A 15,100-nucleotide genomic window follows, 5' to 3' on the forward strand; every position below is an offset into this window, starting at 1 on the left:
TGGCTGCCGCTGCTCACCCGCAGAAAAAAACGATTTTGTGACTGTAAAGTGACCTAGAGAGTTTTGAAAGGTGCTCAGAAATCAAATGTATTATTATTATTAATTTCACAGAGGATGACGACGGCAATGAGAGAATTTAATTCAAATGACTGGTCGGTGATCAAATCGATTGGCGATCACCGACGAGTCGTCGATGACCCACCAGGAACCTGCGCTCGTCCTACCTTGGCGTCGGCCTTCTTGTTGAGGAGGCTCTTGGCTGCTGCGGAGAGGCAAAAAGACACACCCTCAGTTGGCAGCGTGCACATGGCGCAACCTGCTCACAAACTACTCGCTCGGCAAACACCGAGTGTCCATCTCTGCGCGTCGGTGGCGTTCTTATGACAAAAAATAAATACATTAAAAAAAAGAAGAAGAAGAAGAAAAAGTCCCTCCCCTCTGATCTCCTCCCTCACATGAAAAGTGCCGCCACAAGCACGCACATGAAAGATCCTGGGGTCACATGACGCGAGATCAGGATCAGCAGCAGGAAGTCATTTGTGGTATAATCCCAAAGAGTGCCGCCGGTGCACTTTAGACTTCAAATGTTGCCAATTGGAAGCGGCATAACGCCAACAAATTTGTATGTTTGTTCACAAGGTTTGCTCCGAGGCGGTGGCGCATGTGGCTGCCACTGCTCACCCACAGAAAAACGTATCCTTTAACCTTGAGAGTTTTGAAAGGCGCTTAGAAATGAAATGATTATTATTATTGTATCCATTAGCTATCTAGCTTTCTATCTATTTGAGTTACTTCCGGGTTGAGTGAAAGCTGGCGCGTGTGGCTGCCGCTGCTCGTCTACAGAAAAACGTATCCTGTGACTGTAAAGTGACTGACATGAGTGTTTTGAAAGGCGCTTAGAAATGCAATGGGGCGGAGAGTGTCTTGCTTACCTTGGCGAGCGCGGTGGTCATGAAAGGCGGCGGCATGGAAAGAAAGGAGCAGAAAAACGTCAGATGAGGAAAGCCATAGGCGAGGTGGTCACGGGCAGCGCCGTCCAAACCTTGTTCCACGATGCCAGCGCTGCTTGCTGGCAGGTGGCTAACCGACGCCGGCGCCGTTGTCTGGCGGCCAACTGGAAGCACATAAAAGGTCCAGAAGCGCAATGTTATAATAATAATAAATAATAATAATAATAACAAAAATTCTAATGAAATAATAACAGTAATAGTAATGATAGTAATTAGAGTAATAATAATAATAGTAATAAAAATAGATATAAAAACAGTAATAATCGTAATAATAATAATCATCATAATAATACATTTCATATTAAGCGCCTTTCAAAGCTCTCAAGGACAATTTACAGTCACAGACAAGCATAGGTACTATAATAAATAAAATACAATTATATATATATATATATATATATAATTAATTTCTTTGTGGACTTTTTGTCATAAAATGCACACACATTTTTTTCCTGTCTTTATTTCATCAAATAATTGGTAGATTGATTTTATTGATCAAAATCATTGGGATTTAATGGATTAAATTATGGTTATTTTTTTTTTTAAATAGTGCCATCAAATGTAAAAAAATATAAAAACAAAATTGTGATTGTTTCATGAATTTACGGGAATGTCAAAGATAAGAAAAATATCCATTGTTCTGATGACAATGTATACGATTATAACGAAGTTCTGTCTCCCTCTAGTGGAAATATTGGAGAGGTACAACAACACCTGTCAATCGACTCAAATCAATTAAAATACCATACAATAATTAAAACAAATAAACCACAACATATATTAGGGATGTGACCAAATTTTTCAATAATAATTCATCACATATTTTCTAATACCATATTAAAGTGCTTTTTAATAGCTTTTAAAATGATGTATAGATTATTATTATTATTATGTTCTATGAAAAATAATAAGGAAATAATGGAATTTTTAATTTTCGAAATATGATAATATGTAAGTGAAATAGATAGAAAGCTAGCTAGCTAATAGATAGCTAATAGTAATAATAATAATATATAACTCAAATAGATAGAAACGCTAGGTCACACATAGCATACCTACATATATTCAGAGTAAATAATAGTCATTAAATATGAATATAAATCTTCAGGTCTTACCAGAGAAGTTCCTGGAGACAAGCATGGTGGTCAAAATGGCGCCCTGCCCCAAGCGGAGGAAGAGAAAAAGGAAGTTGACATGGTCGCACGGTTACAAAGTTGAAAGCGTAATAATCGGGTTACCTTCAGCTTCCTCCTGGCGTTAAATTTCTTCAAGCATTCCACCGTTTCCTGCCGGTGCATCATGGACGCCACCGTGGAGCGTTGCTGTAGACAGAAAGTGGCTAATTAGCAACTAGCAGTCTCAGGAATGGGAATTCATGACGTGTGGTGTTGGCATGCGTAGGCGGCATACGTACGCAGACCCACGGATGCTTGAGGGCCTCCTGGGCGGTGATCCTCTTGGCCGGATTGATGGTCAACATCTGATTGATCAGATTTTTGGCTTCGGGGGTCACCGTGTCCCACTCCGGCGACGGGAACTATCGACATGGACATGTGTTAGAACCGCATAAATGAGAAGGTCACAGGGGTCATGATGAAGACTCACATCATAGGCTCCTGCTTTGATCTGCTGGTAGAGCTTGTGCTGGTCTTCGTCCCAGAAAGGAGGGTAGCCCACCAGGAGGATGTATAGAATCACGCCTATGCAAGCACACGAAGACGTCAAGCAGCACGAATGAACCATTCCTGGTTGTCACGCTGCTAACGCGGTTCTCACCACAAGCCCAGATGTCCACCGGCTTCCCGTAAGCTTCCTTCCTCAGGACCTCCGGAGATAAATAGCCAGGTGTCCCCGCAAAGCCTAAATATACAACAACAACAATTATGACGACAACCGCGGAACGGCAAATGATCAGGTGCAACGTACCGAACCAAGCCTGCTGCTCTCCTTGGACTTCGATGGCCAAGCCAAAGTCAGCAAGTTTCACGGCCGCGTTCTTACACTTGCTGGCTAATAGTAGATTCTCAGGCTGGACCAGAGAGAGAAGAAGAAAAAAAAAACTTTACGGCAAATTAAGCTAACACGAGCTGCTCGTTAGCTTTTGTTAGCATTAGAAATCGATGCTAGGAGGGCTACTTCTCAACTGAATGGACTGCTAATAATAATAAATCATAATACATTTCATTTTTAAGCGCCTTCCAAAACTCTCAAGGTCACTTTACAGTCACAGGATAAGTTTTTCTGTTGGTGAGCAGCGGCAGCCACACGCGCCAGCGTTCACTCAACCACAAACGATGACAAGATTTGGCTAATTAGCATAGCGAGTAAACAAAACAAAAAAAACTTAAAGAAAACGTATAAGGGACACTAAACTGGATAATGTATATTCACCTTGCTTTAGTTTTGACATTTTAAAGAAACTTGACAGAACATTAAGCTACTGCTAATGGCCCATTAGCAAATGTTAGCATACGACCGTTAGCTCACAAACCAATCGCAAAATCGTCAATGGTGCCCAAAAGCGGGACGTTAGCAGCTACTTAGCTTCGCATGATATAAAGAGACACAAGATTCTTTGGAATTTTGCGTCACTTTATATGTTCAAGTCACTAATTTGAGTACGAGTTTATCAATAGGTTAGTTTCATAAACCGATAAATCGAGTTGGGAGGTGGCTCACGTAATAATTTCAACTGCGAGGTTAATTCTGGAGAACGACGACATCTTGACTTGTCTGTCTGTCTGTCTGCTAATCACGTGACCTGTCGAGTGACAACTCACCTTGAGGTCTCGGTGGACCACGCCCATCTGATGACAGTGAAGCACCGCCTCCAAGATCTGCTGGATGCAATGGCTGTATGCAAACAGCAGAGGGAGTGAGTGAGTCACGCTCAGGAATCACCACTCATGTGTGTGTGCGCGCGCGTGTATGTTCGTGTGCGCGTGGATGTTCGTGTGCGCGTGTCCGTTTTGTGTTTGTTACCACCACATACTTGTAATCGATCGATTGATTTCTCTTCTTCCTTTCCCTTAACGTGTCCTCCATCTTGAGAGGTTTGATTGGCATGTTTGTTTTGGCCAAGCTTTTACGTCGGATGCCCTTCCTGTCACAACCCTCTGTATTAATCCAGGCTTGGGACCGGCACAAGGAAGACACTGGTTTATGTCCCCTTGTGGCTACAGAACAAGCAACTCTATGAACTTAATAAACGGCTCCCAAACACAAAATGGGGACGTTTTATGCTAACGCTAAATGGGGACGTTTTATGTGAATGCTAATTGGGGGCGTTTAATGCTAATGCTAAATGGGGGACGTTTGATGCTAACGCTAAATGGGGATGTTTGATGCTAACGCTAAATGGGGATGTTATCGATTGATTTCTACACTGTGATAAAAGTCAATATGGATGCCGGTTAGCATTAATCAATAACAATGGAGCAAACATTGGGAAGGAGGTGTTTTTTTTTTTCAATGTTATCAGGAGGCATGACTGGAGGTTTGTAATGTGGGAGCTCTAAAAATCATATCTGAGTGTAAAATAAATACATAAATAAATAAATAAAGAGACCTCAATAGCGCAGATGGTCTAACAAGAGGAAGCTGTGAGTGAGAAACAGGCGCAGCAACACATCACACAAATGAGCACACGTAGGAAATTTATGCACAGAGGCTGCAAAGAATGGAATAAATGATGGACGGAAATGCATCAGAAGCATTTTTGGGACATTTGGGAATTTTTTGGGAAAGATTTATGAATACAAAGCAAATAACCACACCGCCCCCTGTTGGACCGGAGTGCACAAACAGGATAAGGGCGAACATATTGCCTTCATTTACTGGCTTGCCCCAGCAGCTGTCAATCATCCTGCCACAGATGCGTTTTCAGCCTCATGGCATTTTATTTATTTCTTTATTTATTTCATGATTTATTTATTTTTGGTTCTCCTCCTCTTCCATCTTCTCCTCCCCTGGCGGGCTCGCCAACGCAAAAGCAGTCAAATTGATTTATGCGCACCTCCCGGGGGGCATCCGTCTCAATGTCTGGACGACGGCCGGCCTGCCGCAGTTTTCATCATCATCATTTTCAATCGTGTTGCAGAGTAATAATATTATTTCATTTCATTTATAAGCGCCTTTCAAAACTCTCATGGTGCCTTCACAGTTTACAGACACGTTTTTCTGTGGGTGAGCAGCGGCAGCCACACGTGCCAGCATTCACTCAACCCGGAATAACTCAAATAAATAAAAAAAACTAGCTATCTAGCTAGCTAGTAGATAGCCATCCAGCCAACTAGCTAGCCAATAGATATTTAATAGATAGCCATCTAGCTGGATAGATAGCTAATCGATAGCCAGCAAGTGAATAGCCAGCCAGCTAGCTAGCTAATAGATAACTAATAGATAGCCAGCTAACTAGCTAATAGATAGCTAGCCAGCTGGATAGATAGCTAAGAGATAGCCAGCTAGCTAGATAGATAGCCAACTAGCTAGCCAATAGATATCTAAATAATAGCCAGCTGGCTGGATAGATAGCTAACAGATAGCCAGCAGGTGAATGGCCAGCCTGCTAGCTAGCTAATAGAAAGCTAATAGATAGCCAGCTAACTAGCTAATAGATAGATAGCCAGCTGGATAGATAGCTAAGAGATAGCCAGCTAGCTAGATAGATAGCCAACTAGCTAGCCAATAGATATCTAAATGATAGCCAGCTGGCTGGATAGATAGCTAACAGATAGCCAGCAGGTGAATGGCCAGCCTGCTAGCTAGCTAATAGAAGGGGGGGGGGGGGGTTATACCTGGCATCTGCTTCACTGTAATACTCCCTTGCCACGATGTCCTCAAAGAGCTCTCCTCCAGTCACCCTGACAACGCGCGCACACACACACACACACACACACACACACACACACACACACACACACACACACACACACACACACACACACACACACACACACACACACACACACACACACACACACACACCAAGAGGGTTACACACACACACACACACAGAGCGGAGGGGGATGTCCTGCTGATGGGGAACCCCGAACGCAGCACGGTTGAATGGGGCCGTGTTGCCATGGCGACTGACTCGGGCGATGCGGGGGAGTTTATGGTAAAGCGGCAAAAAGGGGGGGGGGGGGTGGTTATGTAATTGTGGGGCGGGGGGGGGGGGCGATAAGCAGTAAATCCGACTAACAAAAATGGGCAATAAAAAAAGAGGTGCAAGGAACTCACAGATCAAAAAGGAGGTAGTGGAAGCCCTCCTCCGAGATGCTGTCATGGAGACGCACTGCCGCAGCACACACACACATGACAATTTTAAGCGGCAAAACACGACTTTTTCAAGGTAGTACACGACTACAGACAGTTTTGAATATTATCACATAATAATTGTCATGAAACGACTGACCAATGTTGGAGTGCTTGAGCAGCCGGCAGATGCGAGCTTCCCGTTCTAGCTTCTGATGATCTGCGCTCACAAACGACAACAACAAGATAACACGTTGTCAACGACGACACAAGATAATAATATTCATAAAATTAATACATTTCAGTTCTAAGCGCCTTTTAAAACTCTCAAGGTCACTTTACAGTCTTAGGATCAGTTTTTCTGTGGGTGAGCAGCGGCAGCTACACGCGCCAGCGTTCACTCAACCCGGAAGTAACTCAAATAGATAGCAATCTAGCTACTTAGCGAATAGATTGCTAATAGCGAGCGAATAGATAGCTAATGGCTAGCGAATAGAGAGCTAATAGCTAGCGAATAGATAGCTACCAGGAATAACTCCAATAGACAGAAAGCTAGGTAGCTAACTAACATATAGCTAATAGTTAGCTAGCTCGCAAGCCAGATCGCTAATAGATAGATAGCCATCATTAGCTAGATAGCTAATAGATATAGCTAGCTAGCTCTATTGATATATTGCTCGATAGCTAGCAGCTCGATAGATACTCCTTGTGAAAGCGCTAGCTGCTAACCGCTATACTCACAAAATATCACTCGTACCGCACGGCTGTTGTCTTATTGTAACTTGGAGCCAGTTAGCCAGACAATCGCCAGTAAACAAGCCAGCCAATAGCCAGTTAGCAAGCCAGCCAATAGCCAGTTAGCAAGCTAGCTCTTGTTTATATGATATCATTACTGCCTGACATTCAGTAGCGAGACCTGATTCTCTTTCGCTAAAACTGAAACCCCATCGAGTGTGATGGACGTTTGATTGACAGCAGTGCTGACATCAAGATTCTTGACCTTTCACCCCATCAACAACAAACTACTGTGTGAGTGTATAAAACCCAAATATTAGCTTGAAAACAAACCCTTTTGAAGCCTAAATCTTTTGACTCAAAACCCCAACTTGGAATACAAACGTTAGTTTGAAACTCGACATAAGGGGGGCGGGGGTTTAGGTCTCACCTCGGGCTGACAGCTTCTTGGTGTTGATGATTTTGGCAGCATACTCTTGCCCCGAGCACACTTTGACGCAGCGGCGTACCACTGAAAAGGCTCCCCTGGCGAAAGCAAACGAGACAAGAAGACATTTTAGCTAGCTCAGCGATTCGGTTTTCAAAATGGCCGCCTAGGGGGCAGGGGGGGCGGGGTGTTTCCCATGTATTGTGATTAAGGAGTCGGGAAGCTATGTATTAGCTGTCTATATAGCTAGCTATCCATTAGCTGTCTAGCTATCTATCAATTAGCTATGTATTAGCTAGCTCGCTAGCTATCTAGCTAGTGATCTTGCTGGCTATCCAGCTAGCTATCCATTAGCTGTCTGGCTAGCTGTCTATTAGCTAGCTAGCTTTCTCTCTCTATTTGAGTTACTTCCGAGTTGAGTAAACGTATCGCGACAGACACAATGAGTGGGTTTCACTCAACCTGGGGTCACTTAGGGGAAGCAACAAGTTGATAAGCACAAACAAAGAAAATACACGACGCACTCCTAACTGGAAAACAATCTTAAAATCCTTATTTGGAACCCAAACACTTTCTTTGAAACCCTAACACCGATTTAAAAAGCCTCTTTTGTAAACCTAGTTTTGAATCGCAAACTTGATACCGCGGTGACGTCATCATTGCGAGCCCAAGTGCTCAACTTTGCCAGCTGACAATCGTTTATCATTTGCCAAACATTCTCCGTGGGGCTTTCAGTCGCGTCGGAAATTCGTATTTTTTATTTTATCCGATATTCTAAAATATATTTACAAATATTTTTTTCAACGTATTCACCAACCTGAGTCGACATATTAGAATAATTGTGGCCAATAAACAAAACAGACAATCGCCCACACACAAACACACACACGTGTTCCCGTGAGGTCCCACACATGCCCACGCACAATCTGCCGTTCACTTGTTTCCAGGCCAAAGTGCGCGCGCATGTACGCGTGTCATCGGGAGGGAGAAAAAAGTCCTGACATATTAGATGTATACAGCAAGTGTAACCACAAAAAAAATATGACAAAGCGCGTGCACGTACTTGCCCAGCTCCTCGTACAACTGGTACTCGTCGGTGAAGCGCGTGCACGTGTTGGCGGTGGTCATGGTGGGATGTTCAGCCGCTGTCTGCTGTTCCGAGTGAAGTCGGCGAGCGGCGAGCGTGTCGCAGCTGACTGGAAAGGACTTGGGAGACTCCGCCCACTGGCGATTTCCTTGACACGCGTGCGCGTTTACGAATGAACGTCCGCGCGCACGCTGGGAGGGGGGGGGTGTCACTCTTTAACCCCCCACCACGCTTAACCCCATTACCACGCTCCCACACACAGTTTTACCATACAGCAAACGCGTGTGCGCTAAGACGTCGATTTTTAAAAAAAATACGCGGTAGTGTTGATTCAAAATGTGTACAAATGTAGCAGCTAGCATAATAGAAAATGATTATCGTCTAAATGAGACCGTATTATTAAATCTTACTTGGAACTAAAAATGCTGCGCCCAACGTGGGGCTCGAACCCACGACCCTGAGATTAAGAGTCTCATGCTCTACCGACTGAGCTAGCCGGGCTTGATACACATGAAGCCCTACATTGAATATATAATCAATACATACAATACGTCGAATACCCAAATAAAAATACAAACATTTCGTTTTCAATTGATACGTTTACCGCGTATTTAATACGTTTTTTAGATTATTTTGAATTGTGTACTTTTATACGATAAAAAAACATTTTCTGTAGTTATCGAGTCTTTGTCGATGAAGCATATGCGCATCACATTGTTTTCGTTAGATTTTGTATTACCGTTTCCGTGTCTGTTTTTATTCTTGCTATAAGTAAATAATTATGTGTCGTGTTGTGTTTGTAAGGTTTATTATCACTTAATAAGGGGAATTGCAATCATTCAGGGGAGCAAAAGTAATAATCGATCATATGAAAGCATAATGTGCGCATGCGCGGTAAACTGCATTTCCGGTTGTTAGCGTTTTTTTTTTATCATTTCAAATAATGTACGGCAAACTACAACTTTTAAACGGGAATTGTAATCATTTATAAGGGCAGCTATTAGCCAAGGTTGACAGATATGTAATAAACAAGCAATTTATCAGTGAAAACAAAAGACTAAGAGTGTGATGTTTATATTTTAATCCATTTCAGAAAGAACTTTGTCCATTAAGGTGATCAAACGCAGTGTTTGCATCCCAAAAACGGGCAGATAAGCAGTGCAGTCATTTGATTATTTTTTTTCTTCATCCTCAAGCAAAAAGAACGACATCCTCCGTGATGTTTTTTAAATGTCACCTTTGTACTTTTTCTTGAATTGATTGGCGGCTCATGATGTTAGCAAGCAACAGGAAATCTCATCCGTTTAAATGCTAAAATGCGCCGGATGGCGCGGAAAGTTCAAAATTGCACGGCGCCGGCCGGGATGTCGAACATTGACGGGTCAAATTCTTGACCCTTGAAGGGCGAACCCTCTGCTTCCCAACCTTTTTTCAGCATTTCATGCACCTTCTGTAAGGACATACGCACAAACACACACAAAACATACATTAGAATAAAAACAGATGCACAAACAAGCAAAAACACAACATTCATTAAAGACAAAAATCACAAAAATTAAAAAACACACGATAACACAACTAGGGCACACTACAAAGACATGCACACACATAAATATGTATTTTATTGTTGTTTTAATGTTGTGTGACCGCTGTGTTACCATAGTGATAATGTATTGCTAAATTATAGTTGTCAATATAATATGCTAATTTTATCTCAGCATTGTTCTAATTTCATGTTAGCATCGTGATTGTATTATACCGAGCTAGCTAGCTATTTGAGTCAGGAAACATATTAGCTATCTAGTTAGCTAGATAGCTAATATGCATTCTATAAGCTAGCTAGCTAGCTTTCTATCTTTTTGAGTTATTCCGGGTTGAGTGAACGCTGGCGCATGTGGCTGCCGCTGCTCACCCACAGAAAAATTTGCTGCTGTGAAATGTAAATGTCTACACTGTGAGACTAATAAAGGCAAATTCAATCCAATCCAATAATAATAATAATAATAATACATTTCATTTGTAAGCGCCTTTCATTTCATTTCATTATGATATCAAATAGATAGCCAGCTAGGTAGCTAGCTAATAGATGTCCACACTGACCATTTCGTGACTCTGTGGCTTCCCCTGTAGCTTCTGGTGGTAGTCGAAAGTGAGGCGGTCTAGTACGGCGTGCTCCTCCTCATCCACGGTGGCCATGGAGCGCTCTCGGTTCATCTTGTCGACGTCGATCTCCTCCTCGCCCTCCAGGATGCATTTCCACCACACCTCCGATGACTTGTTCAGGGACAGCTGGAGTCAACGTGAAAAGACAAAGAAAAGAGTGTGAGGGAAATAGAAGTACAGTGATACATTGGCTTACGAACTTAATTGGTTCCCAGACAGAGTGGGAAAGGCGAAAAGTGTGTATCCCAAAAATTACTTTCCCATAGGAAACCATTCAAATGAGAGTAATCCGTTCCCAGGTCCCCATAAAACATCATTTTCAAATTTTCTAAGCCTTAAAACTACACAAAATAGACCTTATTTTATGTATAATAAATGTGCTATGGTATTATAATAAAAGTAATAAACTGTACTGTATAATAAAGTTGTTTTATTTACCTTTGTGATGGTCATTGATGGCTTGATGGAATGGAGTGGCCGCTTTCATCGGCATTAAACACTTGATGAGGAACGTAACCTTCTTTCACCATCTTGAGGAATCATCCCTTTTAGGTGCTTTCTCTGCCATGATTTTAGCTAGTTCCTCATGAATTATGTTCTGTTTAGCTGGGTTGATAGCTTTTTGCATCAAGTGTACAGGTTATTTGTGGAGCCTGATTGGTGGGATATTTTAACCTTGCAGTCTATACTCGTTTAAATATTTAACGTCCGTAAACCGAAAAGTTCGTAAACCGAGGTATCACTGTAATAAGAATTCAAAGCCATTAAGAGTTCTGCTAGGCAAGAAAAAAATTGCAATGATCGGCATGAAGTAAATAAGGTCCAAAATGGTCAACTTACCACAACGCATTTTCCCGGTTCGAGGCTCCAAAGGGAATTCTCCGTGTTGATCTTGTGCGAGAATTTGCCCTCCACTATTGTCTGCTCTTCGGTGCCCACGCGCACGCTAACGCGCACGCCGCCGCTGCGCAGGTTCACGTTGACCTGAGTACGCACGTGCATAGACGTCGTCATCGCCGCAACTGTTGTCGTTGCACCATTACTTTTAGCCTCTGCACTCACCTGTTTGCCTTTGACCACCTCCTTGGGTACAAACACGCGCACCTCCACGTCGTTGTAGTCCTGAGACCACTTGTACTTGTCCCGCACGGCGCCGTTGTAGCAGTCCGAATCCGAAGGTGACGGATTTTGGATTGGCCTGGAAAAAATTATCTGAATAAAATCACTTTATGATGTCATCAGACATGTAATTATGATGTCACTCTGTCTCCCTCCACTGGCCAATCAACATAAAGCAACAACGTTCGCGTGTCATTAAATGTTGATTTTTAACGGCTTCACATCGCTTTTTTTGACATTTATTTTTTTCATTAGCAATGAAGACATTAGTCACACGTAGCATTTTAACATAGCATGTTTTGCTTAGAATACTGATGGAGATTCGGGGCACTATGTACTTGGCTATCTGTTAGCTATCTATCCAGCTAGCTAGCTAGCTATCTATTAGCTATCTAGCTAGTTGGCTGGCTATCCAGCTGGCCGGCTATCAATTAGCTAGCTGTCTGGCTGGCTATCAATTAGCTAGCTGGCTATCTATTAGCTAGCTAGCTATTAGCCAAAACATATCAGGTATTTGTACACCAACAATACACTGTCTGTAAAATAAGAATCTGTTTTAAATTAGAAATGTATTATTATTAAGTGTCAAATCCATGCTGCATTCAAGGACACTGGGAAACATCAAAAGGCCAATTTAAATCATATCGAACCGGGTTGATCAACATGCCGCATTCAGGGAAACTGGGAAATGTGTTATATCAAACTACAGTCACACAATTCAGTCACAAAATATATTGCAGATACCGGGAAACATCACAACTACAAATAAAGGCACACAATCACCAAAAGACACTCAAACCATCTCAAGTCATCTGCTGCAAGTGGTGCATTCAGGTACATTGGGAAACATACCAACTCCTATCTTATCTCTCTTCAACTTGGGTTTGAAACTCACTTTTCTGGGTGGGATGCTGCAGCTTCCGGGTCGCCTTGAACCATTGGTTTGCCAGAAGGTTTAGGCTCCGGAACGGCATTTGAAAATGGCGAAGCGCTTGGCGCCTGTGTCGCTTCTGAAGTGACCTCCAGCTCCTTGACAGCCGGGGGAACAGTGGCCTTCTCATCCTGCTGCTGAAGCACGCGGAGATCCTTGGAAAACTTATCAAACATCTTGAACGTCTGCGTATGCATAGAGTCGAATGCCACGTTGTCAATAGGATAAAGTCAAACCAACTAATGCTAAAAAATGTACAACAACTTGAATGCATCTCAAAGCCTTTGTTGGGTGAAAAAGTAGGCGTACCTGTAGGACCATCTTCTCGGCTACACCTGGGGCGAAACCCATCTTGTCGTTGGGACCAGTGAGGAGTCGATAAAAGTCAGTTTTGCGGTACAAAAAGCCAAAATAGACTTGCAGAAAGTCTTGAATGTTTCCGACGTGCTGCAGAATGCCAAGCAGCGCGTTGTCATACATTTCCGTCATCTCGACCGGCGACGACATGGCTAAGCTTTCCGCGTTGTTGCTTTAAATATTGTCCAAATTGGCTTCTCGCGCCGTTAGCGTGTATAAAAAAGGGAGAAGTGGACTTTCGGAACAAATCGATCAATGTTTACGCCAACTGCGTCGCATTTCTTTGGCGTCTGTGGCGGTGCCTTCCAGAACAAAGACACATATCCCGTTAGTGACCTTCAAAGTAAATATACCTTCGGTTGAGTGTAAAAGGAAAAACAAACAAACTGATATTATGAATCAATCAAGATATATAGCTGTCTACTCTTACCACTGTTATGTATTTAATACGTGAACATCACGTGTTTACTAATCCTCATAATATATTTCTAATTTTATTTTGCATACATCTGGTTGTTACATGTTTAGTAATGCTGTCAGGACCAGGAACAAGAGAAACAACATATTGTTCCGCCATAAGTAGTATCGTCAAATACAATATTCTAAATTATAAATCGGAAAAAAATAGTTCCTTTCATCGATTAAATTAGTACATTTGTTTTTTTTAATTGTATTTTGAATGTTTTACTACCACGGAAAACCCCAACACGGACAAAGTGAATGGAAATTTTGTTCGTGTCGTAAACTGTGAAAGCAAGATGGCGGCGCCCTTGAGCAGGACAGGATGCTGGAAGTTGCTGGTGAGTAAAGCGATTTTAAACGCATTTCGGCAAACATATTTTGACTTTTTGTATGGGTCATCAAAACAAAATGAAGACGGAACTTGGGTCCTGGGATTTGTGATGCAATAAGTCTTATATCGAAATAGATCGTAGCGCTAGCTGTCACCGATAGAGAAATCAATTCACGAAATGCTTCTTTTTATTATTTGTTTGTCCCGTTCATAAGTAGCTATAGTATATATTACTACACAGAAAGCTACCAGTGCCAATTAAAACAAGAATGTTATTTTATTGGGTTAAAATCTTCCAAAAGGGAAATGTTTCAGGAACTTTGCTGTGCTGTTCAATGAAATGTTTTGCTTCGTGTGCAGGCTGCAGTGAGCAGATCAAATACCTCCGGAAGTAGAGCTCTTCATGTCACTGCAACTTGCTGTAAAGTAAGGACAGATGTGACATCACGCACATTTTGTCCATTTTAACATTAAAAGTATTTATGGTTGTTTTACTGTGCAGAACCGAGCCGCTCGCATCCGAGTGGGGAAAGGCGACCGTCCTCTGACCTATGAAGAGGCCCTGAAACCTCACCACATCGGCCACCACAAAGGATGGCTGTCACTGCACACCAGTGAGTCTTGACTCAAGACCACCGCCAAGGGAAAAATTCATTTCGGGAAGCTGTAACTCGAAATACAGTGATAGCTCAGTTTACGAACCCCTTGGCTTACTAACTTTTCGGTTTATGAACGTTAAATTGAGGAAAATTTAACCTTGGCATCCCTACCAGGTAACCTAAAAGGCGAGGAGGGCGCGGCGGATCGCGCCGTTGAAGACACTTTCATCCGCCGCTTTATGTTCGGCACTTTCCACGGTTGCCTGGCCAACGAGTTGGTGATCAAGCGGAATGGCAACCTGCTGAAGGTGTGCGCCTTCATGCTGCAAAAACTGCCGCCCCAGAAGTTCTACTTCCTGATTGGATACAGCGAGACGCTGCTGTCTCACTTCTACAAGTGTCCCGTTAAGCTCGACGTGCAGACGTTGCAGGAGAAGCAAGTGTATAAATATCTGTGATGGCCAATTGGGCTTCAACTTCCTTGTTTCCTTTTCTCCTAACGTCTTTTTAAAATGGCCGATGAGGGATAGTCATGAGGTTGTTTGGTTTGGCCTTCTTGAAAAATCAATAAAGTTATCAAAAAATAAAGTTGCTCACATGCTGATTTACTTTGGGTTCAAATG

At 42.6% G+C, this 15,100-nt stretch overlaps 3 protein-coding genes and 1 non-coding gene across 7 annotated transcripts in view; 1 reads left to right on the plus strand and 3 right to left on the minus strand.

Moving 5' to 3' along the window:
• The window catches only part of camk2b2 (calcium/calmodulin dependent protein kinase II beta 2), an 18,708-nt gene extending 10,065 nt beyond the window's left edge, over positions 1 to 8,643 (minus strand). For all 4 annotated transcript variants that reach the window (XM_089021113.1, XM_089021112.1, XM_089021111.1 and 1 more), the window contains exons 1-14: positions 8,492 to 8,643; positions 7,432 to 7,526; positions 6,427 to 6,486; positions 6,252 to 6,306; positions 5,807 to 5,872; positions 3,791 to 3,863; positions 2,937 to 3,039; positions 2,787 to 2,870; positions 2,616 to 2,710; positions 2,425 to 2,547; positions 2,249 to 2,332; positions 2,126 to 2,168; positions 1,043 to 1,114; positions 225 to 259 (exon numbers count right to left, since the gene is read on the minus strand). In XM_089021113.1, coding sequence (XP_088877239.1) covers positions 225 to 259; positions 1,043 to 1,114; positions 2,126 to 2,168; positions 2,249 to 2,332; positions 2,425 to 2,547; positions 2,616 to 2,710; positions 2,787 to 2,870; positions 2,937 to 3,039; positions 3,791 to 3,863; positions 5,807 to 5,872; positions 6,252 to 6,306; positions 6,427 to 6,486; positions 7,432 to 7,526; positions 8,492 to 8,556 — 1,053 coding nt within the window. In that variant the 5' untranslated portion in view covers positions 8,557 to 8,643. The remainder of the gene's footprint in view (positions 1 to 224; positions 260 to 1,042; positions 1,115 to 2,125; positions 2,169 to 2,248; positions 2,333 to 2,424; positions 2,548 to 2,615; positions 2,711 to 2,786; positions 2,871 to 2,936; positions 3,040 to 3,790; positions 3,864 to 5,806; positions 5,873 to 6,251; positions 6,307 to 6,426; positions 6,487 to 7,431; positions 7,527 to 8,491) is intronic.
• A 300-nt stretch (positions 8,644 to 8,943) lies between these two features.
• On the minus strand, positions 8,944 to 9,016 carry trnak-cuu (transfer RNA lysine (anticodon CUU)). Its single transcript has one exon. It is a non-coding gene; the product is annotated as a tRNA-Lys (tRNA).
• A 565-nt stretch (positions 9,017 to 9,581) lies between these two features.
• Positions 9,582 to 13,407, minus strand: nudcd3 (NudC domain containing 3). The gene is made up of 6 exons (XM_089021128.1): positions 13,038 to 13,407; positions 12,693 to 12,913; positions 11,741 to 11,876; positions 11,519 to 11,662; positions 10,616 to 10,804; positions 9,582 to 9,965 (listed from the first exon to the last, which is right to left on the minus strand). The coding sequence occupies exons 1-6, from the start codon at positions 13,233 to 13,235 to the stop codon at positions 9,855 to 9,857; spliced, it is 999 nt and encodes a 332-aa protein (XP_088877254.1). The 5' UTR covers positions 13,236 to 13,407; the 3' UTR covers positions 9,582 to 9,854.
• A 250-nt stretch (positions 13,408 to 13,657) lies between these two features.
• On the plus strand, positions 13,658 to 15,085 carry mrps24 (mitochondrial ribosomal protein S24). The gene is made up of 4 exons (XM_089021143.1): positions 13,658 to 13,885; positions 14,239 to 14,304; positions 14,381 to 14,492; positions 14,652 to 15,085. Exons 1-4 carry the CDS (start codon positions 13,844 to 13,846, stop codon positions 14,933 to 14,935), a joined length of 504 nt encoding a protein of 167 aa, XP_088877269.1. The 5' UTR covers positions 13,658 to 13,843; the 3' UTR covers positions 14,936 to 15,085.
• Positions 15,086 to 15,100: the final 15 nt, after the last annotated feature.

This window comes from Hippocampus bargibanti, linkage group LG18 (genome assembly GCF_051943395.1).
Source record: "Hippocampus bargibanti isolate YZ-2025 linkage group LG18, ASM5194339v1, whole genome shotgun sequence".
Classification (NCBI taxonomy): domain Eukaryota; kingdom Metazoa; phylum Chordata; class Actinopteri; order Syngnathiformes; family Syngnathidae; genus Hippocampus; species Hippocampus bargibanti.